General features: G+C 37.7%; 2 protein-coding genes and 1 long non-coding RNA gene across 3 annotated transcripts; 1 reads left to right on the top strand and 2 right to left on the bottom strand.

Annotated features, from left to right (window-relative positions):
• Positions 1-7,533: 7,533 nt before the first annotated feature.
• On the bottom strand, positions 7,534-8,018 carry LOC132602639 (uncharacterized). Its single transcript, XR_009567845.1, has 3 exons — positions 7,902-8,018; positions 7,750-7,805; positions 7,534-7,654 (listed from the first exon to the last, which is right to left on the bottom strand). It is a non-coding gene; the product is annotated as an uncharacterized LOC132602639 (long non-coding RNA).
• A 1,751-nt stretch (positions 8,019-9,769) lies between these two features.
• LOC132601940 (uncharacterized) lies at positions 9,770-10,489 on the top strand. Its single transcript, XM_060314987.1, has one exon. The coding sequence runs from the start codon at positions 9,770-9,772 to the stop codon at positions 10,487-10,489; it is 720 nt and encodes a 239-aa protein (XP_060170970.1).
• Positions 10,490-15,684: 5,195 nt separating this feature from the next.
• On the bottom strand, positions 15,685-17,890 carry LOC132604358 (chalcone synthase J-like). Its single transcript, XM_060317842.1, has 2 exons — positions 17,617-17,890; positions 15,685-16,685 (listed from the first exon to the last, which is right to left on the bottom strand). The coding sequence occupies exons 1-2, from the start codon at positions 17,792-17,794 to the stop codon at positions 15,685-15,687; spliced, it is 1,179 nt and encodes a 392-aa protein (XP_060173825.1). The 5' UTR covers positions 17,795-17,890.
• Positions 17,891-24,529: the final 6,639 nt, after the last annotated feature.

Below are 24,529 nucleotides of genomic sequence, written 5' to 3'. Positions count from 1 at the left end.
AGGATCCACGTTGGATCCCATACCCAATTCAACTAACCCATAATCCGACCCGACGTGGATCTAACGAGGCTTTTTTTTTTTTTGGTGTTGTGGGGTCCAAGTTAGACTTCTATCCATATCAGCAAATTTATCAAGTGTCCTAACGGGGAGGACAAATTTGATCCCAAACTTTGACAGTGAGCAAATTTAAACTATAAACCATGCTTGGAGGGTCAATTTGTCTCTATAGTATATGATAAGAATGTTGTTGGGATTTAAGTTGGTGTGAATGAGAAATGAAGGGAAGAAAATAGGAAAGAGAAATGGAGGAAAAATTTGAAAAATGTGAGCAAAGTTCCTTTAGAAGAGCACTTTGTACCACATTGATAGTTTAAAGGGAGAGTAGTGTGCTTGTATATCAAAGCACATCTTCTAGATCTTAAAGGGTCAAGAAGATGATCTCTCCTCGCGCCACCGTCGTCGTCGCTCGCTCGGATTCGGATTCAGATGATCTATAATTGATTGATAATCTCTTTGGACCAAATTTGTTTCTATTTTCATCATTTAATTTCCTTATCCAAATATTAATTAATGAACGTGGAATTTATTATTTAATTAATTAATTCTCGCTAAAATAAATTATTTTCCAACGGTCACAACCAACCAAACAGTCACCTTCTTCCCCGAAGAGGTGCCTTTGTGCCTCTTCAATGACTATAAATTTTGTCAGAGGCTTCATCTAATTTTTTACGAATTTACGCAAAAAACTGAAAATTTCTATCTCTCTGAAAATCATAATCTTTTCATCTCCTCCTTAGTGCATACTTTTTCAAACACAAAAACAGTAAGTGAGTCGCGTGACTACTACCGTTAGTTGAGTTCACTGAAATTTTGCAATTTCCATTGCTGGTATTACATAATAGAATTTCGTTTTATCTTGGGAAGAATTAAACCAAAATTTTGGCAACTGTAAGGGGATTAAATTCTTTAAGAAAACGCAGTTTACTATGGGCTCAAAATTAATTGTCTGTTTCCTTGGTTTCTGGTTACAAGTTCTATTTTGATTACAGGAATTACAAATGCAAAGTCCGCAAGAAAGAAATGTTGGCACATCGTGATGCCACGTAGCAATTTTCTTTTGCGTGTTCATATCTAATTGTGGGAAATTTTTAGGATCTCTCTGCCTGCATATAGTCATACCCCTCAATTGTAAATCTATCCTATGAACACTCTTCTTCTTGTCTCGTCTTGTCAAATTTATTATTTTTCTCTTTTAACGCGTTTTCAGCAATCGAAAGTTTGTACAAATAATAGCCATCGTGGGGTTGCTTCTGCATAGGAGTAAGCTAGTAGAAATTAGACTCCTCTATGAAATAAATGTCTCAAATAATAGCCAACGTGGGTTGCATAGGAGTAAGCTAGGAGAAATTAAACTCCTCAATGAAATAAATGTCTCAAATAATAGCCAATGTGAGGTTGCATAGGAGTAAGCTAGTAGAAACCAAACTGCTCTATGAAATAAATGTCTCAAATAATAGTCAACGTGAGGTTGCTTCTGCATGAAAGTAAGTGAATTAACATAAACCAAACTCTTCGACAACTCCTCTATGAAATAAATGTCTCAAATAATAGAGCCAACGTGAGGTTGCTTCTGCATGAAAGTAAGTGAATTAACAGAAACCAAACTCTTCGAACACTCCTCTATGAAATAAATGTCTCAATAATAGCCAACGTGAGGTTGCTTCTGCATGAAAGTAAGTGAATTAACAGAAACCAAACTCTTCGAATTATATATCTACCTTGTAATGGTTCTGTGCTCATCATATAAAAGCACGGATGTTCACGCTAAATATTAAAAGATAAAAATATTCTCAAAATTTTCATCGACTTTTATACTCCAGAAATAGCTAAAAAAAAATTATGTAGTGAAGCAATGGATGTCGGACGTAATTGTAACTATTGAATATTATTCTTATTGGACTCAACATCATCAGTACCGCCAACATGCATACAAGATAGATTTCTAATTCTTCACGGACATGAACAACTCACCACCACAGGATAGAGTCCTAATTCTTGTAGCTAAAGACTTCAAGTCAAATTTCAAGATAGTGTTATTTGGCATGTGCTAAGTCCGGCTCAAAATTAATATTAAAATTAAATTTGCAATTATTTTTTTTTCCGCTCTTTGTGATATAAAGCTATTGAAAGACTAGTTCGACGACATTTTCTGCAAACTTCTTAAAACTAAAGGCTCTCCAAAAATTTAAATTGCACCCAAAGTATTTAAAAATTGAATAAAGACTTTTTTGTCCTTATTTTAGACTTCTTTTTAGCATTATTTATTTATTGGATTTTATTTAGAATTAGACTTTTGAAATTTCTTGAGATCCAACTTAGCTGTAGCATCTGTGTGATTAAACATATCCATTATGAACTATTACACTTTCTTTCAAAAAGATGAAAAATAATTTGGTTCAAGAGACATCAATTATATATGCCACCTTTATTCTTTCGATGAGATGTTAGTAGATGTTATTTTCATTTAAGATATACAAACTAAAATGAAAATATGAAGAGAATTAATGACTTTTCTTACTATAATTAAATCCTTTTGCTTTCCAAAAATTTATGTGATGAGGAAATGACATTTCTTCCTTTTGTTAGTTTATAAGTGGCATATTATTTTATCAAATGTACATTCTAATCATTTTTTAAACAAAAATAAAACTTCAATGCTTCATGCTTAATTTAATCATGCGTTCCTACGCTAAACAGACACTGCCTAATCCTTTTTCAATTTCCAAACCCACCCCCAACCCTCCCTCCCTCCCCCCCCCCCCCCCCCCCAAAAAAAAAGGCACTCAAAAACCTTAAATGTGATTGCTCCCTTTTGTTACAATTGTTTGACATTACTATTGCTTGGAAAACTAAAAATAATGTAATATTTAGGTACACATGCATAAATATGTCATTTTCTTTAGTTATACACATAAGTTATAGTTGGAACGATTCTAAGGATTTATAAGTTATTGAGGCTAATGAGTATAATTAAAGAAGGTAATATATTTTAAATAGTTAACTTATCTATGTAAATATGTAATAGACACTTGAGAATACATGCAAAAGTATTTTTAAAATTGAAATAGAAAATGTCTAATAGAAACATATTATCATGTGTTCGGGTGCTCAATTGAAATAAGTCGTAATTTAAGTGCTCATTAAAAATTTACTGACAAATTTAAAAAATGTATTAAGCCAATAAAGCAATATGTGCCGCCCCGCCACCGATTGCACAAGACAGCCAGCAACTAGCGTCAGGCGCTAGTCAAAATCAGCATGCCAAAGGGTCCACAATAGTGGGAGGCCAGCTTGCAAGACAAGAGTGGGAGACCAGCCGCTCACATGTCTGCACAAAAGTGGGAGGCCATCTTGCAAGACAAGAGTGGGAGACCAGCCGCGCGCCTGTCTGCTCGTGGGCCACTATCCAGCTAAGGCAAGCACTAAATCTGCCAGCCTGTGGTCCATGACTACAAGCTGTTCAGCAAAGACAGCCACATGCCTAGGGCCCACTGTCCAGCCTAGGGCATATTTTCCAGCTATAAAACGTGTAAGCTTTGAGGGCAGAATCATTCATTCAATTCACCCTTGTATACTTGTAAAGATACATTTAGGAGATATATCAAAAAGGGCACTTGCCTCCCAAAACCGTGTTCCTCTTACTTTCAGTTCTTGTGTGTGTTGTGCCTTAGTAGTATTCACTGTTTTCTGCCAGTGACTGAGAGTTGGGCTGAAGCATTGAGTGGTAGTTGAGACCATCAAGGCTGCCCCACGACGCCTTAGATTTTAGGCCCGTGACAAGTGGTATCAGAGCGAGTTACAATCATGGCTAACAACAACAACGAAGAAGCTGTTTACGACGAGCACCACGGTGGAGACAAGTCCCCCACCAAGAAGGCGACCAAACAGAAGAAACAACGGGACAAAAGCCAAGTTCGAGGGACACCCGTTGTTACATCTGAAGGGCTGACCTTCCAACCACCTCCTATGGGTGATGTGTGCGAAAGTTCGGTGTCAAGCCAGCTGGTGGAAAAAGTCATCCACACAGAAGCTGGGTTACTCACTTTAAACCAGCGATTTGATGCCTTACAAGATAACGTTCACACTCTTGAATCAGTAGCTCTTGATGGATTAGATGAGGTCCAAAAAGAGTTTAAAATAGAGAGCAACGAGCACAAGGAGGCGCTGACCGGCCTTGAGCTCAGGCTCACGGAGGCGCTGTCCAGTTTGCAAGCGAAGGTAGAGACCTTGGAAGCACAACTGGAAGCGGCCAAGCTCATAAATGGTGCTGGTCCAGTCAAAGTTCGGGAAACCCGCATAGAGGTTCCTAAACCCAGAAACTTCAAGGGTGAAAGGAACGCTCAAGATGTGGAGGACTTCATTTGGCAAATGGACGCATATTTCGAGCACGTCAACATTAATGATGAAGCTGCTCGTATCCGGACAGCAGCCATGTACCTGAGCGACACAGCCGCATTGTGGTGGCGGAGGAAGAAGGCGGACATGGAGAAAGGAACGTGCTCCATCGAAGATTGGGAGCAGTTCAAGAGGGAGTTAAAATGACAATTTTACCCCCAAAATGTTGTGCACGAGGCCCGTCGAAAGTTGAGGGAGCTCAAGGAAACATCCTCCATCCGCGAGTACGTGAAAGAGTTCACTAAGCTCACTCTTCAAATCCCAAGCATGAGCAGCAAGGATTTGTTGTTCTACTTCTTGGATGACCTTCAAAACTGGGCCAAACAAGAATTGCAAAGACGTCAAGTTGAAAACCTTGACGAAGCCATTGTGGTGGCAGAATCTTTAAATGATTTTCGCACCGACAATACGAAGCTGAAGGATAACCGAGGGAAGCAAGTGGCTGCCAAGGTTGATCAAGGCAACGGGGACAAAAATAGATTTGTCCCCCACAAGGGTCGTGATTCCAGAGGAGATCGGGATTGCAACCGGGGTTCCAATTCCAATTTTCGCAAGAACTACGAAGAAAGGAAGCATAATTTCACCCCAAACGATGGCTATTATTTGTGTGGACAATCAGACCATCTTTACAGAAATTGTCCTTCGTTGGACAAGTTAGGCGCAATGCTTGCTTCCAATAAACAAGCAGGTGCGCAAGCTGGGGCTCAGACCGGTGAGCAAGGTGCAAAGGCGGAGGCTGCAGAGCAAGCGAAGGCTAAGGTGGCAGGCTTGTTTAATCACATGACGCTTGCCGCCATCTCAGCTAAGCCACCTCAAATCAGACCAAGGGAGTCACTGTTCGTGGAGGCGACATTAAAGGGCAAACCAGTCCACATCATGGTAGACACCGGTGCAACCTACAATTTTATCACAGAGGAGAAGGCAAAAGAACTGAACCTTTCCTACGTTTCCAGTGGATCGCTGTTAAAAATTGTCAACTGCCTTCCCACGGACGTAAATGGATTTGCCCCTAAAGTCCATCTCGTCTTGGGTGATTGGCAAGGGTTCACCGATTTCACCGTTGCCCCGATGGATGTCTTTGACATCGTATTGGGTCTAGATTTCTGGTATGAGATCAACGCGTTCATTTCGCCGCGTCTCAACCAACTGTTGATTAGAGATCCAAGCTGTTCTTGCGACGTGCCGTTGGTTCGTGTACATCAATCGGGCGTGCGCTTGTCCGCGATGCAGTTGATAAAAGGGTTCAAGAAAGGAGAACCAACCTTTCTTGCAACTCTTGTGGCAATTGCGGATGAAAACAGTGCCAATGAGGGGGAAACACTACCCCTATGCGTGCAACGAGTCCTTGAAGAGAACAGGGACGTGATGCCCGATGAGTTGCCCAAGCGGTTACCCCCGCGTAGGGAGGTAGACCACCAGATCGAGTTGGTTCCAGGAGCCAAGCCACCTGCCATGTCCCCTTATCGCATGGTACCACCCGAGCTAGAGGTGCTGAGCAAGCAGCTCAAAGAATTGCTTGAAGCTGGCATATCCGCCCATCTAAAGCACCATTTGGAGCACCTGTTTTGTTCCAAAAGAAGAAAGAGGGAACGCTGAGGCTATGCATTGATTATCGTGCCCTTAACAAGGTCACGGTGAAAAACAAGTACCCCATTCCCTTAATTACCGATTTGTTTGATCGGTTAGGACAGGCCAAGGTATTCACCAAGATGGATCTGAGAAAGGGATACTATCAAGTGCGCATTGCCGAGGGCGACGAGTCGAAGACTACTTGTGTGACTCGATATGGGGCGTTTGAGTGGCTAGTCATGTCATTCGGCTTGACCAATGCCCCTGCTACTTTTTGCACGCTGATGAACAAACTTTTCCACCCATTTTTGGATCAGTTTGTTGTGATTTACCTCGACGACATCGTGGTATATAGCAACAGTTTGGAGGAGCACAGGGAGCATCTCCGCAAGGTTTTCCAAGTGTTGAGGGAGAACGACCTGTGCGTCAAGCGGGAGAAATACACTTTTGCCCAGCCGCAAGTGCAATTCCTTGGCCATACAATCAGCCAAGGAGAAATCCGGATGGATAGCGACAAGGTCATTGCTATTCAAGATTGGGAGATCCCGACGAAAGTAACCGAGCTTCGGTCCTTTCTTGGCCTTGACAATTATTACAGGCGGTTTATCCTTGGGTATTCAGCCATTGCAGCACCACTTACAGACTTGTTGAAGAAAAGTCGTGAGTGGAAATGGACAACTTCGTGCCAAGAGGCATTTGAGGGCCTTAAGGAGGCAATTGTGAAGGAGCCTGTCTTGGCTCTACCCGACTTCACCAAGGTGTTTGAAGTCCACACTGATGCATCAGATTTGCCATTGGCGATGTCCTTATGCAAGAAGGCCACCCCATAGCCTTTGAAAGCCGAAAGTTGAACGAGGCGGAGCGAAGATACACTGTCCAAGAGAAGGAGATGACGGCTGTAGTCCACTGTCTAAGGACCTGGCGTCATTACTTGCTGGGGGACACTTTACTGTCAAAACGGATAATGTGGCGACAAGTTATTTCCAGTCTCAAAAGAAACTGTCACCCAAGCAAGCTCGGTGGCAAGATTTTCTGGCAGAATTTGACTACACCTTGGAGTACAAACCGGTAGGGCTGGGCGTTCGGTATTCGGTTCGGTATTTTCAAAGTTCGGGTTCGGTAATTCGGTAATCGGTAATTCAAAGTATATACCAAATACCGAACTTTCAAACTTCGGTTTGGTCATTCGGTAATCGGTAAATCAAACTTCGGTTCGGTATAATATTCGGTTAATGCAAAGCTTCAGCACAATACCAATTAAAATGAAACTGAGAGAGAGAGAAGACAACATTACCCAATCATCATCAGGCCCTACACCAGGAACCAAAACATTGATTTCACTTGACTTTGTTGTGGTAATAGAACCGTTCAAAGAATCTTTGCTCAAGTATAACTGGCAGCCATTTGTATTGTCCACTGAAATTGTAGGAGTCGAGCCCTAGTAGCCTGCGTTAAAGGAGATTGACATAAGTTTCATGAAATCATAATCATATAATTGTTAATACTCAAATTTTATTAAACTTCACTTTTGTAGACCATTGTGTTTTAACCTCTGAACCATAAATTTTGATACCTAACATTGCACCTCTACACCATTGCAATTGACAACCTCACAAGCTGCGACAACACCCTGTTCACCAAATTTAGATGATCAGGTAAGCCAATTAGTGGAGGATACAGCAGCCTTCAATATTTACTGAACTTTTCTTAAAGTTCACCACTGACCGCGAATACAACTCCCATCTTAGTGCATTTGTCAATTGTGATGTTGTTGACTTTTCCTGTTTGACACCAGTATATCAGTAGAAGTGCAACACAAGCCTACCTCGTTATTGTCCAGTTTGTGCTACTTCACTAATAGAGAAGAATTAAGTTACCTTTGATCTGCAGAACTGAACCTTTGCACCCGTAGACATATACTGAATACTGATTGCTTTGTATCACAATCATCAATAACTAAGCTCTTTCCTCCCACTTGATTCTCAACCACCCATCTGCCAACAACATGACAGCAAAGTTAGAAATGATCTAGCAAACTGCACATAGAGATAGATTGAAGCCTATTCTTTACTCACTTATGGCCCATCTGAAGCTCCAATTTTGGAGGTCCAGTTTTAGAGACAGAGGGTGAGCTCACACGGGTTTCCTTTTCACCAGCATTAATAATGTCGGATCTGTCGGCACGGTTCTTTATCTTCGTGTCATCTGTTACCTTTCTCAGTCCTAGAAGGAAACATTCAAATAAGGGTAAACTTCTATCTATATTATACATGAGGGTGGGAAAGGAAAATTACCAGAAGTCACTGCTTTCCCGAATTAATTTCGTCAAAGACAGCAAACATCCCTTGCTTAGGACGTGATGATGAAACTTGAGGAGATTCAGAGATGAAGGTGGACGGTGGTGAATTGTTACTGTGTTAGGGTCTTAGACTCTTAGAGATTACACTTAGTATTGGGGTATTCCGGATTTGGGCTGGACTTGAATATTTTTACAATGGGCCTTTAGCCCTTTACTCCTTTAGGCCCTATAGACGTATAATATTGGTGATTTAATTTTGGTATTCGGTATTTACCGAATACCGAACGGTATAATTGTAAATATCGAATACCGAAACCGAAATATTAAATTTTAAATTTTAGTATCGAATACCGAACCGAATTACCGAATCCTGAAATACCGAAATAGCCGGTTCGGTTCGGTAATTCAGTTTTCGGTATTTTATGCCTAGCCCTACAAACCGGGGAAGGCCAATGTCGTGGCCGACGCGTTAAGTCGCAAAGCGGTGCTGGCAGCTATGGTCAGCACGGCCAGCAGTGACATTATAGATGCCATCAAGCAGGGCATGCAGCACGACCCAGTGGCACAACAACTTCTTGCCTTAGCCAGTCAAGGCAAGACGAAGAAATTTTGGGTAGATGACGGTGTTCTCTACACCACAGGCAGGCGCATTTATGTGCCAAGATGGGGCAATCTGAGGCACACCCCGATCAAGGAGGGGCATGACACGGCCTGGGCAGGCCATCCAGGGCAGAAACGAACCATGGTGTTGCTAGAGTCATCATATTACTGGCCACGCATGCGGGACGACATTGAGGTCTATGTCCGCACATGTCTTGTGTACCAACAAGACAAGATAGAGAACAAGGCACCTGGGGCCTACTTGAGCCATTGCCCGTAGTTGAGAGACCATGAGACAGCGTCACCATGGATTTTATCACATGCCTTCCCAATTCTAAGGGCTTTGGCACGATTATGGTGGTGGTTGATCGGTTCTCAAAGTATGCAACTTTCAGCCCCACCACGGCTAGTTGCAAAGCCAAGGAAGCTGCAAGGTTGTTTTTAAGGGATGTCGTCAAGCATTGGGGCGTGCCGAGGCACATCATAAGTGACCGAGACCCACGATTCACGGGGGCATTTTGGAAGGAGCTATTCAGTTTGCTGGGATCTGAGTTACATTTCTTAACCAGTTTTCACCCACAAACCGATGGCCAAACGGAAAGGGTCAACGCGCTATTGGAGAGTTATTTGCGACACTTTGTTAGTGCCAACCAAAAAGATTGGGCCAAGTTGCTTGACACTGCCCAATTTTCATACAATCTACAACGCAGCGAGGCGACGGGGAGGAGCCCATACGAGTTGGCTACTGGGCAGCAGCCCAACACACAGCAATCACTGCCTGCTCGGGCTGAATTGCGGAACCCCGGGGCGTATCATATGGCCAAGGCCTGGGAAGAATAAATTGATATGGCCAGGTCATATCTTGACAAGGCTACTCGGAAAATGAAGAAGGTTGCCGATCGCAAACGTCGTCCGACAAATTACAGAATTGGCGACAAAGTCATGGTTAAGCTCAATCCGAGGCAGTTCAAGTCACTAAAGAGCTTGAATCAGAGTTTGATTCGACGATATGAGGGTCCCTTTGAAATCATTGCCAAGGTGGGCAAGATTTATTATCGGTTGGACATGCCACACCATTTGAAAATCTACCCCGTCTTCCATGCGAGTCAATTAAAACCATACTTTGATGACAAGAAAGACGAGGGTCGGGCTCAAGCCAGCCGTGCTAGAATCTTTGAGACTCCTACTGCAAAGGACAAAGAAATAGAGGCAATCATTGACCATCAATTGGTCCGAGGCAAAGGTTGGGGCAATTCACGTGCTCAATTTCTCGTCCATTGGAAGGGACAACCACCCGAGGAGGCAACATGGGAAGCGTACGAGGACTTATGGAAATTCAAGGACAAAGTCCACGAATTTTTGCAGTTATGTGGCGCCGCGGTGGTCGCCAAAACAGTTGAGGGAAAGTGTGCCGCCCCGCCACCGCTTGCACAAGACAGCCTGCAACTAGCGCCAGGCGCTAGTCAAAATCAGCATGCCAAAGGGTCCACAATAGTGGGAGGCCAACTTGCAAGACAAGAGTGGGAGACCAGCCGCTCACATGTCTGCACAAAAGTGGGAGGCTAGCTTGCAAGACAAGAGTGGGAGACCAGCTGCGCGCCTGTCTGCTCGTGGGCCACTATCCAGCTAAGGCAAGCACTAAATCTGCCAGCCTGTGGTACATGACTACAAGTTGTTCAGCAAAGACAGCCACATGCCTAGGGCCCACTGTCCAGCCTAGGGCATATTTTCCAGCTATAAAACGTGTAATCCTTGAGGGCAGAATCATTCATTCAATTCACCCTTGTATACTTGTAAAGATACATTTAGGAGATATATCAAAAAGGGCACTTGCCTCCCAAAATCGTGTTCCTCTTACTTTCAGTTCTTGTGTGTGTTGTGCCTTAGTAGTATTCACTGTTTTCCGCCAGTGACGGAGAGTTGGGCTGAAGCATTGAGTGGTAGTTGAGACCATCAAGGCTGCCCCACGACGCCTTAGATTTTAGGCCCGTGACAAATATATAGTTGGAGAAAAATGAGGCATATAAAAGAAGCTATAGTATATTCCACATCACACTCTTAAGTAGATAAGCAATAAAGGATAACTATGAGGTTGAATTTGGAAGAGAAGCCTTTTGGTTAGTAACCATTAGTTAGAATCTAACTGAGGGACTCCAAAATGTTTAGATTCCCCCTTATTATAAGTAGTAATATGAGGACAAATTGATTCTGGATTTGTCAAAAGTTGTTGTCATTAGTTGAAAGATATATTTTCATGGATATATGATTGGGTACTAGCCTCTTAGGTAAACCTGTCAAGTGGGCAGGCCCGGCCCGATAGACCTGCCCCGAATGGAACCCGGTAATAGGAGTAGTGGGCTGGACTAGGTTGAAGAATTTAGGGGGCTGGGCCGGACATGCTATGTAGCCCAGTAGCCCAACCCACCAACAGACCCGGATTTTGGCTCACTAGCCCACCTCGGCTAAGGCGTAATTAGCATCCCCCCCCCCCCCCCGCGCAAAGGCGTAATTAACTAATTTTACATAATCTACGCCAAAAGCTCCACAATAATTTAATTCATACATAATAGATGGTAACAAGATGACAGAATACGTTATCAATTAGTTGAGTTCAACTAGTAAAAGTCGAGGCCGTCTATCTTAAATTTAGGTATCACTTTCACATTTAAGCAAAAAAAAGAAAAAAAGGTTATCACTTTCAATTTGTTTCAAAATTAAGTTCTATCTTCAACTTTAAACTAGATATTTCCCTCCTCTCATTTGAAACTATGCATATTTTTCCCATTTTAATTGTTCATCCCACTTCGTGTAAATATTTTTTAATATTGTGTTCTTTTAATTTTTTTTTATCATAAGTGCTTTATTATCTATTATATTTATATGATGAAATATCTCCTTCCAAGTTATGAGACTAAACGGACATTACATTTCTAAATTAACTAGTCAATTTTCCTTTAACAGTATGATTATAAATAAGATTCATTAAAGACATTTATATTTGTATTAATCCACTAAATATGAAGAAGAAATAAAGGGTATTTAAAGATTGGAAATAGGGCCAAAGTATAATTAAAGAAACTTGATGGTTAAAAAAAAGCTGGCAACGGCTAGATTTTACCGTACAAAGCTCAAACTTGATAAAAAAAATTATTAGATTTTTTTTTTCTAAAATAACTAAAACCCAGGCCCGCTCTGTAAGCCTGCGATGTACCCCTACCTGGGTAGGGCCTGGGCCGGACATCCTTTCCCCTCTCCAAGCTTGCCCCCTTGACCATGATCCGCAATAGGTCCCAATGTGGCTCACTTTTAAATGGCCCGGCCCGTTTGACAAGTTTACTATTAGGTAAGTCGCTATATCACATCTCATAGAAGGCCTATAAGCAGTGTGATCGATCTAATTTGATGCGATCTACTGATTGTTTGTAGATAATGGTACAAAGTATTGAATTACTTGGTGTCGTTGTGGTATTATGATGCGATAGCCATTGTTTGTTTTATAACGAGAAAAAACACACATTCAATTGTAAGTTACCCATTTCTAAAAATAGGATATGCCAAGAAATTTGGCCTCTTAGAAAGTAGTTATTTGGTAGTGGAGTTGTGGAGGATAGTTATTTGGTACTAAAATATCACGTGTTATATATAACATATATGTACATTATACAATATTGAATAAATATTTAAGTCAGAGACAGATTTAGAATTTAAACTTTATAGATTCAACCTCCTAATATTTTTAATGTTGAACTCATTATATCTTAAGTGACCAGTTCATGTCTACTATTTATTGCAATATTAATAATTTATTCATTCGCATCGAAAATTATGAATTCAATTGAACTTGCACCGATAATAGTACATACACCCCTGATTTAGGTGATGTTAGATTGAATAATTTAGAGTAACTTCTTCAAAACATCACGGTCGCACAAAAGTATAAAGTGATAAATACTAAATAATGTGACCTTATTGAAAACATGAGCATAGTTTGATGCACTTATTGTCTTAGAAAAAAAATCAAAAGCTACTTTAGTGGAATTTTTAGAGAAAATAGCCAAATGAGCCCTCGACATCTGATCAAAATTCCAGCTACACACCAAACGTTTACGGGGATCCTGTTACCCCCTGGTCATTTTTAAACTGGATTATACTAACCCTTAAATGCTGAGGTGTCACTCTTATATGTTGATGTGTACAAATATACCAAATGTGTTGAAATTCTTGTTAACACGCACTGGGCCCCACTTTCTAATTTCTATTTTCCTTCTTTTTATGTTTTATACCGGACCCGCACCTGTACCCATTTATTTAATTACCCCTTAATCCCCACATTTCATCCCAAATCCCTAAATTAAAAAACTAATACGACTCCCATTTCAGCCCTAAGCTTCTTCATCAATACTATTGTGAATATTAGTAGTGAGGGTTCGATTTGAAGTGTTCTTCTCAGTTGTGCTCTTTCTTCATCTAGTAAAGGTCTGTTCGTTACTGTTTCTTAGGAAAAATGTCGAGATTTTTGTTTCCCCAACTGTTAATTTGATAAATTGGGTTTTTAAAGAACAAAATTGGTGTTTTCCGAACTGTTAATCTGTACATTTAACCCTAGTTTGATCTATACTAGGGTTTAATTTTTTTGTGCATATCTATCATATCTCGATTTAGTCGTGCAATATGTTAAATTAGTTGTTATTCTTGTTGTTTGCTTGCATTCAGAAAGAGCACAGGATTTTATTTTGGTAATATTAAAATGGTAACATTGTGGTGTTTTAGATTTTAAGTAGCGGAGAACCCAATTATATAGGTGGTGAAGTTACAGAATTTCTGGATGTAGATGTATAGGATGTTATATAGGATGTTGATACACTTCTTCACTACTCATGTACTCATAATCATAAGAAAGCCATTTTTCATTTGAAAACGTAAATATCTTATTATACATAAGCCCTTCGGCTATCAAAATAACATATACATAATAAAGACCTCGTGAGACCATATTACCCACACATGCGTATCTACAAGCCTCTACTAGAGTACTAGACATCTGGACCAAACAGGACCTCGTCGTGCCCAAAATACATATAGATATATATATATATATATATATATATATATATATATATATATATATATATATATATATATATACACAAAAAAAAAATAAACCAACTAGCACCTCCGGAATAATGGAGTGCTCCTGTAAATCTTGCTGATAGCTCCTATGAATATGCTCCGTCACCCTGTCTACCTGTGGGTATGAACACAGCATCCAAAGAAAACGGATGTCAGTACGAACATTGTACTGAGTATGTAAGGCATGAATGAAATGAACATAATAGAGAAAACAGAAGTCATAAGATGAAAACGTAACCTGCGTAACTTTTAGGGGTGGATACATTGTATACATATATCATCTATACATAATCATAGCACAGGTATCATTATAGCGCATACAGCGTATCGTATAACTCATCATTATTAACCCGCGTTCGGGTAACCATCATACGCCGCCCACTAGTGGTGATCATGCCCGGCCCTCTAGGCTTAGTGTAAACATAGCAGCCCGCCTTAGCGGTGACATGCCTGGCCATCTAGGCTCGGTGTAATCATAGCAGCCCGCCTTCGCGGTGACATGCCCGGCTAATTAGGCACGGTGGGATCGTATCGTCGTATAGTCAATCATGAACCTATTCTTATCACACATATCATAACCTTAGCATCATCTTACATTCATCATTAGTCTTTCGTTAAAATTTGGCAGCTACAACCTTCAAAAATAGTTGAAAAGGTGATGGGAGATTAGAGCTTTGAATTGGGAAAAACCGGTGCAGGTCAGGTATAAATTAGGATGGGAAGATGAAATTACCGTTGGATGGGGTTTAATTTTTGCTGATTTGGACTGCCAAATGATTTTTTTTTTTACTTTGAACGCACCTAAGTGCGGTAACTACATTGGGGCTTATTTGGCTATTTTCTCGGACTTTTCTACAAATTCAATGACCATTTGCGGAATTGACTCAAAGACATATGGAATAAATGCCCAAAATGCCCCTGTGAGACTATGAGCTTTCAAAATATATTTCACTAGTTCTAAATTCCTATATTGCTTTCATCCCTCGTTCCCTTTCTTCCCAAAATTTCAATTTCAAACGCCCATATTACACAGCTTTAGTAGTATCTCCTCCATTTTTTTTTCTTGCAATGCTTCTCCATTTCTCTCTACTACTCGAATCAAATCCCATTACTTTATGCTAATCGCTCTTAGTGAAAATCCGATCCTCAACATAATACAATTAACAATTTGATCATTTGATGAAGGATGCAGATATACTAGTCCAAATGACTCCATTCAGGGGAATAAACTATTTTTTCTTTCCTATTTTGCTGAATCTTCACGGTAAAGCTGGTGAAATTGCCATTGTCTATTATGATATTCATAGAGTCTATTTTTGAAATACAGCTAAAAACTCTAACTTTAACTAGCTACAAATTTGGACTACTATTGAATCACTTCACTGATAACTTTATATAACTCATTATTGTTGAGTGATATTTATCACTTTTAATACACTACAACTACTGGTGAACTACCACTCTCCCTGTTGAATCACCTTTATTTGCATTGTAGACAAATAAATATATAATACCAGACAAATGGACATCTAAATCAAAGAAACAGTTCAAAATACACATAATTTCACCTGTGAAATTTGAAACTTCATGACAGTCGTTATTTTTTTAATTATAAGGTTAAAAAAAAATAGCTATTTATGAATTTCACCCACACTATGGAGGACAATTGTCTCAATAGTTAGTCCAGGCCCAAAACCAAAAAGCACTCCCCACTCGAGCCCTTCACCGGTGGTACTCAACCCTTCCTTTATAGAACCTTTCCTCATCTCATCCAAAGCAAACAAAACACAAGCACTAGCAACGTTCCCATACTCACTCATGACATGTCTCGTAGCCCTGAGTTTTTCAGGCTTTAGGCCCAACTTTAATTCAATTTGGTCGAGAATCGCACGTCCACCTGCATGAACTACCCAGAAGATGGAGTTCCAATCCGAAATGCCCAAAGGCTCAAATATTTCCTCTAGGCACTTCTCAATGTCATTTGAAACTAATCCAGGAACATCTTTATGTAAGTAAAATGTCAGCCCAGCCTCACTAGTTTTACCATGAATCGCGTATCCAGTGTCTGGGAGAAGAGTTTGTGTTGCAGAGACAAGCTCAAATAAAGGCTTTTCCACCTCTAGAACTGGGTCTGACCCAATAATGACTGCAGCAGCCCCATCACCAAAGAGGACTTGCCCGATCAAAACATCCAATTCAATGTCACTCGGGCCATGGAAGGTCATTACGGTGATTTCTGCGCAAACAACAAGAATTCGAGCATCTTTATTATTCTCTGCCAAGTCCTTGGCTAATCGAAGAACGGCACCACCACCAGAGCAACCTTGTTGGTACATCATGAATCGTTTTATTGATGGACTAAGGCCAAGCAGCTTAGTGAGTTGGTAGTCGGCGCCCGGCATGTCCACACCACTAGTGGTGCAAAAGACCAAATGAGTAATCTTGGACTTGGGCTGGCCCCATTCATTGATAGCCCTTTCGGCTGCCTCCTTGCCAAGCTTTGGCACTTCAGCTACGACAATATCTTGTCTTGCATCAAAGGAAGGTGCCTTGTATTCACAAATACTAGGGTTCTCTTTCAATATTTCTTCAGTTAAGTGCATGTACCTCTGCTTAATCATTGATCCATTACCTACAACGACATATGAAAAAAGTAAGCCAACAGATTTGCTACACCACCCAATATGACTAAAGGTGCACGCCAAGACTGGTTCAGGGTTTAAATTTCTGGGTTCGAAATTTAATTGTACATATTTAATGAATTTCTAAGTATATACAGAATTTAGATCAATAATACTGATTTTGTCCAATCCGTTACTTAAAGTCTACATCCACCCTAGGTGCATGATTCAATTGATATGCGTCAAGGTGAAACTCATTATTGGGACTTCAAACCTTGTTTGTTCACTCAGAGACTTTTCAAAGTATGTAATGACTAAGTTTTAATTCCTACAAGAAGTATGTAAACACCGCTCAATAAAAAAAAAGTTACTATATACGTTATCAAGAATTTAAATTTAAATTTTGAAAAGGATCCTTTAGAATAGTAATATTAAAGCTTGCATCCCAAGCAAAGATAACGGATATGTCTACATTAATTTTTAAGAAGTTATACATAATATTTAAAATTATCTATATAATAAATATATTTATATGTCAGTTAGGTTCATATTTTTTCTATTAAATACAAAACCAAACCAAATCAAATGAATGCCTATGATCTGACATGAAAGAAAAAGAAAAAAGAGAAGAGCAAAAGAATAATAATAAAAAAAAAAAAAATATAACTCAGTTTTTAAAGTCGATTTTATTCAATTATTTGATCATTCTATTATGTTCGATTTTTCTTGAACACCCAAGACATGATATTTGATTTCCGAGAGTCTATCGGAAACAATACATCCTACCCTCCCCAAACCTCACTCGTAGGAAATACACTGGGTATGTTGTTGTTGTTGTTGTTTTTGTACCCAAGACATGATATTTACAAGAAAACACTTATCCATACTTTGCAATAAACTAGAAAGTAATGTATTACACAAAGGGAGAGTAAATTATCTTACACATGCGCTTAAACTTCTCCTTAAGCTCCGTTTTATGCTCACTGTTAGTGACACGAAAAAAATAGTCAGGGTAAGTGCTTTGATAAAAACAATTGGGAGGAGTGGCTGTTCCGATGGCCAGCACGGTGGCCGTTCCCTCGGCCCGTTGTGCCCGGCGAAACTCCTCCACAGTGACCATTTTTGCTGTAGCAAATACTAGTGATTGCTTCAGAATGAAGTAGATACGTAGATTGTGCTATGTGCTAATGCACTTTGGTTGCATGGATATATATAGAATTCACCAATCAATCAGATTGAAACGGTGACAATACATACTTAATTGACTAGGATATGTTATTTTGTACGACATGCGACACGTTTTTATTAATCTTTTGATTTAGTTTGGCACGTCACATGATTGTATTGACTTTTTCATTTGATTTGGCTACGTCTATGATATGTGACACTTCAGTTAACAAAGTAGATTCATCATTTTAGCCCAATTAAATAGACTAAGTCCAATGAATTTAGATTTTCAATGCGTCTATATAAAATTTGAGTTAAATAATTGATCAACTTAAATATAGCCACAATATTTATTTGGACACATATCTTTTAAAATTTATAATAATAAAAATTATTTCATGAATTTAAATTCAATCAATTTAAATGCTTACAACTCTTTCTACACGATCAGACAAAAGGTCATTCCCTAGCTACCTACGCTCGTCAAAATCAAGTTCATGCCAAAGCAATTTTTATAGTATCAATCCTGACTATCAAGAATGTGATGGGATGAATGAGATCTCTCTACCTTCAAGTGAAAGTCAGGTTTGAGCTTTGAAATGAAGTAACTCCTGAAAAGGAGCACTTTCCCTTAATCTAAGCTCTACGCAGCTCGATTCTAAATTATTAATAATCTATATTAAACAAACATCAAACAATCGTGATCTAATTCATTGTCAAATATTTACAGCAATGTTCTTTTTAAAATTTGGATGGATGGTGGGAAGAAACTTATATGGACAAAGTGAAAAAAAAAAACAATCAATGAATGAAAAAGATAAGAGGGGATTAATTATTTAGGTGGTAAGCACCTTTGACCTCGAACTTTAAGGGGCCTTTTGGTTAGTGAAATAGGATAGATAAGGATATTTCATGAGATTATTTTATCTCACCTTTTATATGGGATAAAATAAAAAAACAACGGAAAAGGGTCAGATTTGCCCCTGTACTCTCACAAATAAGCTACATTTGCCCTTCGCTATACCTTTTTGATATATTTGCCCTTGCCATTCAACTTTTGAGTCATATTTACCCCTATAGCTTATTTTCCGCGCCAAATTTACCCTCCAACCGTTAACTCCCTATATCCCACCTTTATTGGTGTTTATGTGGAATTTTTTCTCCCAAATTAAATTAATAATAAACCCAAATACCCTCAACACCCCGCACCCTCCCGCCTCCCCCCCCCCCCCCCCCCCGAGAGCCCCTACTCCCCAAGTTGTCTTCTTCACTGCACCCATTTTTATTTTATTGAACAGTCCTCATTTGTGGAGATGGTTAATTTAAATTTTAAAGACCCGTTTTGTTAAATTCTCACTAATTTAATGACCCATTTGTGAATCTGGTTTCTTTGTTAAAAACCCACTTGTGAATGGGGTTATTAAATTGAAAGATTTCAACAGTTTATCACCTTTATTGGATCCCATTTCTAAATGAAGCAGAACCCAATTTCATTGCTTTCTGTATTTTGATGCTTCATATATCGAATCAAAATCTTGTTAAAATGCCCAGTTATTCAAAATTATGGTTTTTTTTTGTTGTGAGCTCAGTTACATCCATGTTGAATTGCAGGTTGTTCTTCCACAGTTTAATTAAATGCTCTAAATGTAAAACATTTGTTTTCATCGGTGTTAATTATCTTAGGTTGTCTGAGTACTTCTCAAATGCAAATTTGCCATTTTAATTGATTTTTGTCTGCTTGTATAGTCTAAAATGCATTTTTTGATTATGTTTGGTGACATATATACAAATGAAGACTTAAAAAAATTGTACTTCTAATCTCAGGCCAAATTGGGAATTTCATATTTTTTGAATTTCATAGTGAGAGCCGCAACCCAGTCTATCATGGGAGAGGCGTTCAACAAAAAAATGAGGGGTAGTGGAGAAGACAACTGCCCGAGGGGGGGGGGGGGGGGGGGTGATGGATGTTATTTGGTTTATTTTTAATTTAATTTGAGAGAAAAATATTCCACGTATGCGCCATGCAGGAAAATATAAGTGGGGCCAAGGAGATTTAACAAAGGGTAAATATGGCTCGAAAATAAAGTATAGGGATAAATATGATCTTAAATTGAATGATAAGGGCAAATATATAAAAAAAATATAAGGAAGGACAAATATAATTTATTTGTGAAGGTACAGGGCAAATATGACCTTTTTCCGAAAAAACAATTATGAGATGGTGCGGTGCATAGATTTTCTTTTACGCATTCATATCTAAGCATAGGAAATTTTGAGCTAATCGCTGCCTATAAATAGGCATCTTTTTCTCAATTGTAAATCATCTCATCAGCATTTCTTTTTTTGTTTTGTCTTGTCTTTGCAAAAAAAAATTTTCTTCTACTTAGTTTCCCTTTGATCTACCTAGCTCGCTTCACAACTAGAGGTGGGCACAGTTTGGGTCAACCCGAAATCCAAATCAAAATCCAAATTTTTTAAATATTTGGTTTGGATATTTGGATTATGGATTAAATTTCGGATTTTATTTTTAAAATTTATGGATTCGGATTGGATATGGATTTAGTACTATGGATTTTTGGATATCTGAAAATCCAAATTTTTTATACCTTTTATCTAGACCTACCTATATCATATGTGCTCAGTACTAATAAGTCTAGTTTCTAAAGGTCCAATAGATTAGTACCTAAGGCTCTACCCAATAAAATATTAAATCCAGTATACAATTCTCTACTAAATCAAATATAATATAGGGTTTTCTTACTTCTCAAGTCTCAAAAGTCTCACGATAGTGTCACCCACGACAGAGTTCTTTGTTATTTTTTCAGATGACTACTTAGATTTTATTTTGTTCATTTCCACTTTTCCAGAATGTTTTTATTTGGTATGGATTTACTATGTTGGACATGACTTGGATTTGTTAATTCTAATGTGAACTGGAAGGCTTTTTTCATTGAGCAATTAAGATTTAGATTTACCTCTGTGGAACTAACACATGAATTTCTTTCCTAATAAGTTTGCCTTAAGTCTCAAGAGTCAAATCCGAAAATCCGAAATATCCAAACCGAATAATCCAAAACCGAACTTAAAATATCCAATCCAATCCGAACTTATTTGGATTGGATTTGGATTGTAATTTATTCAATCCGAAAACCGAATATCCAAACCGAAAATTTCATGTCCAATCCGATGGCCCGAACGCCCACCCCTATTCGCAACGGTCGAAAGTTTTTATGAAAAGGACTTGGTGAAAAGGGAACGTAACAGGGGATTTGACTCCTCTTCATTTTTTATTATATTCATTTTCCCGAGTTCTAATCTCAGTTTTAATCTTAATGATCTAAATTTAATTAACTAATACTATATGATCTTCACCACGGTTAATTGCGGATAAAATGATCTAAATTTAATTAGCTAATATATGATCTTAACCACAGTTAAGTAGGGATAATGGGTATCTCCATTATAATTTATAAATTTTAAATTTTTTCTGTATTTCCTCTTTTCCTTCTGTTTCCAGATTTTTCTTAAAATAGAACAACAAAAGTGTAGCCTTGATAGTAAGAAAAATAAACAGATTGTACTAAAAAATTATTACTCATATTATGAATGGAATTTTCTTTGAAATAAATAAAATAAAAAAGTAATAGTTCTATTTTCAAATATAGGTAATGGATTACGGAATGTTGAGGCCGTTTGGGGTCTTTAAACAACGAATAGAAATATCTAAAAGCTTGTAGTAAATCTTTATTAATTCCTTTAGTACATTAAACAAATATATTCCCATAGAAAAAAGTATAAGATGTTTGAGTTAAGTTGTATGTTTACTTTGAAAAAGAATTAAATATGCCAAACAGAAGAAAAAATTTGAAGATTTTTTCACTTAACACTTTGTTAATATAATGTGAACAAAATGAACAGGTATCAAACATATGATAGATATGGTGGTGAACAGTGGCGGAGCCAGGATTTCCGTCGAGGGGATTCAAAATATTAAAAAGTAAATATACGAAGAAGCCTAAGGGGGTTCAACATCTACTATATATACATAAAAAATAATTTTAACCTTATAAAAACAGTGTTTTTTTCCGCCGAGGGGGTTCGGATGAACACCCTCGGCATAATGTGGCTCCGCCACTGGTGGTGAAGGTAGTGGCAAGGAATGAGGAAGAAGGAGAAAAAGGAATTAAAAACAATGTTATCGAATTATGTCTATTACAAAGTTTCACTTGAACTCACGTGTTCAATAAGCATAAGTCCTAAATTCTTAGTTGAGATAATTAAGCGAAAATTATTGTCAAATTTAGGAGCCTTCAGAATTGCTTGATATTTTTTTACCTTCAAAACAACTTGATCTATTGCAACATATGAGGAAAAGTAATAAATCACCAAAGATTGTGGTACGATGGTAAATACTCCTTCATTCCCAATTAGAGCTTTGGAGTTTAAACTTTGAGAAAGAAATTATCTTTAATAGGAATGCTTTAATTTTGAAAATAAAATCACATTTAGTGTAAATGCTTTACCCTCCTCAAAATGAAATTTATGTAATTAATTGGGTCTCAAAATGTTACTGGCCACCGGGTGAAAAATAAAGAAGAGAAACCAACAAAAGGAAAGAAAGTGAAGTAATAAGGTTTAAATCTTAAAGAGCCAATCCCACTTTACCCCCCTAACATTTAAAGGCCGGGAAACGATATCCCCTCCACATATTGAATGGGAACGATAACCCCTTATGTAATATTTTTCGGTGAGATTTTTTTTTTAATAAATCTTTATTTTCTTTCTAGAATAATTACAAAATATATAACTCTTATTATTGTCTCATTCACCTATTCCGTTGAAAATAATGTGCTTATCTTTTAGGATATAACAACTATTTGATATAATTTGTTAAATATATCAGGTTATGTGACATTCATTTTATCAATAATTTTTCATATCATATGTTAATAACAAATGTTGTATAATTTTCTTCCCTAATTTTAATTGGTTGGATATAATTGGTGTTTAAAGTTTTTGAGTTTTAGAGAAAAAAAATTATTAACTAAATTTTGAAAAATTGTTGGTTATCTATTCAAGAGCTAAGCTATTTAGGACAATTTAGACCATTTGATACTTCTATTTAGGACATCTTTCATTAATAGGGAAATGAAAATTTTAAAATTAAATAATCCTCCGATTTAAAATAAGTGTTCACTTAATCTTTAGCATTCCTAGCTTAAAATTTATTAACAAATTATTCTAAGTAGCTGTCATGTCCCAAAAGATAAGTACATTATTTTCAACGGAATAAAAGCTATTTTTTCCGGCTAATCCAAATAGGCCCTTAAAGTGCATGGACAATAATAATAGTTATATATTTTTATAATTTAATTCTAAAAAGCAAGAAAAAAAATCTTTATTAAAAAGAAAATCTCACCAAAAAATTTATATTGAGATTGCGGTATTATTTTCCACCGCTTAAATGTTGGGGGTAGAGTGGAATTTACTTAATTTTAAACTTGAGGTGCAAAAAGACATCAGGAACTAAATACTTTAAGAATAACACAGACTCATCCATGTCCGTTCGATCAGATCAATCCAACGGCACTCCATCCTCATATATAAACCTCTTCTTCAATTCAATTTTATTCAGAACTAGGTTTCTCCTAATCTTCCCTCGTTACCTTTCTTTCCAAAATATTCAATTTCGAACCCCATATTTACACCGCTTCAGTACATTAGCTCCATTTATTTCTTCAATTCTTCGAATCTAATCCAATTGCTTTATGCTAATCAATCTTAGCAAAAAAAACAAATCATCAACATTAATTCAAATCAACAATTCAATCATTGATGAAGAGATAAACGGTATTTTACTTCTTTAATCTCCTTAAAATTATCTGTTTTACTGAATATTCACTGTAAATTTAGACATTTACTGTTGTTTAATTTGATATTTAAACTGTTTATTTTGAAATACAAGCTCAAAACCCTAACTTTAACAAGCTACAAATTTGAATTACTGTTGAATCCACTTCAATTATAACTGATACACTATTCTATAAAATTTATAACTCCATGCTATATAAATTCTACAAATTTGCTTAATCTTCACTGTAAAGATAGTGAATTTGTTGTTTAATTTGATATTTAAACTGTCTATTTTGAATTACAGCTCAAAAACCCTAATTCTAACTGTTGAATCAGCTAAACATTACTGCAAATCGATTATTCGATCATTAGATTAAGGATGCATGAGATATGAGGTCAAATGATTCCGTTCGCAGGAATAAACGGTTATTTTTCTTCCCTATTTGCTGTAAAGGTAGTTAATTTGCTATTGTTTAATTTGATATTTAAACTGTGGATATTTTGAAGTACAACTCGAAAGCCTAACATTAACAAGCTACAGATTTGGATTACTGTTGAATCGCTTTACTGATAACGGAATACATTATTCTAACTCATTATTGTTGAACGATATTTGTTACCTTTAGCACACTACTAGCCTGTTTGGCTAAGTTTCTAAAATCAGCTTATTTTGAAAAGTGTTTTTCAAAAAAGTACTTCTGATGAGAAACAGTTTGTATTTGGGCCAATTAATTTAAAAATCACTTTTGAGTTTTTAAGTGTATTTTCTCAAAAACATTTTTCAGAAAAAGTGCTTTTGGGGAAAAACTACTTTTTTTTTAGCTTCTGCTTCTCT

This window comes from Lycium barbarum, chromosome 7 (genome assembly GCF_019175385.1).
Source record: "Lycium barbarum isolate Lr01 chromosome 7, ASM1917538v2, whole genome shotgun sequence".
NCBI lineage: Eukaryota > Viridiplantae > Streptophyta > Magnoliopsida > Solanales > Solanaceae > Lycium > Lycium barbarum.
This window is presented reverse-complemented; position numbering and strand designations above follow the sequence as displayed.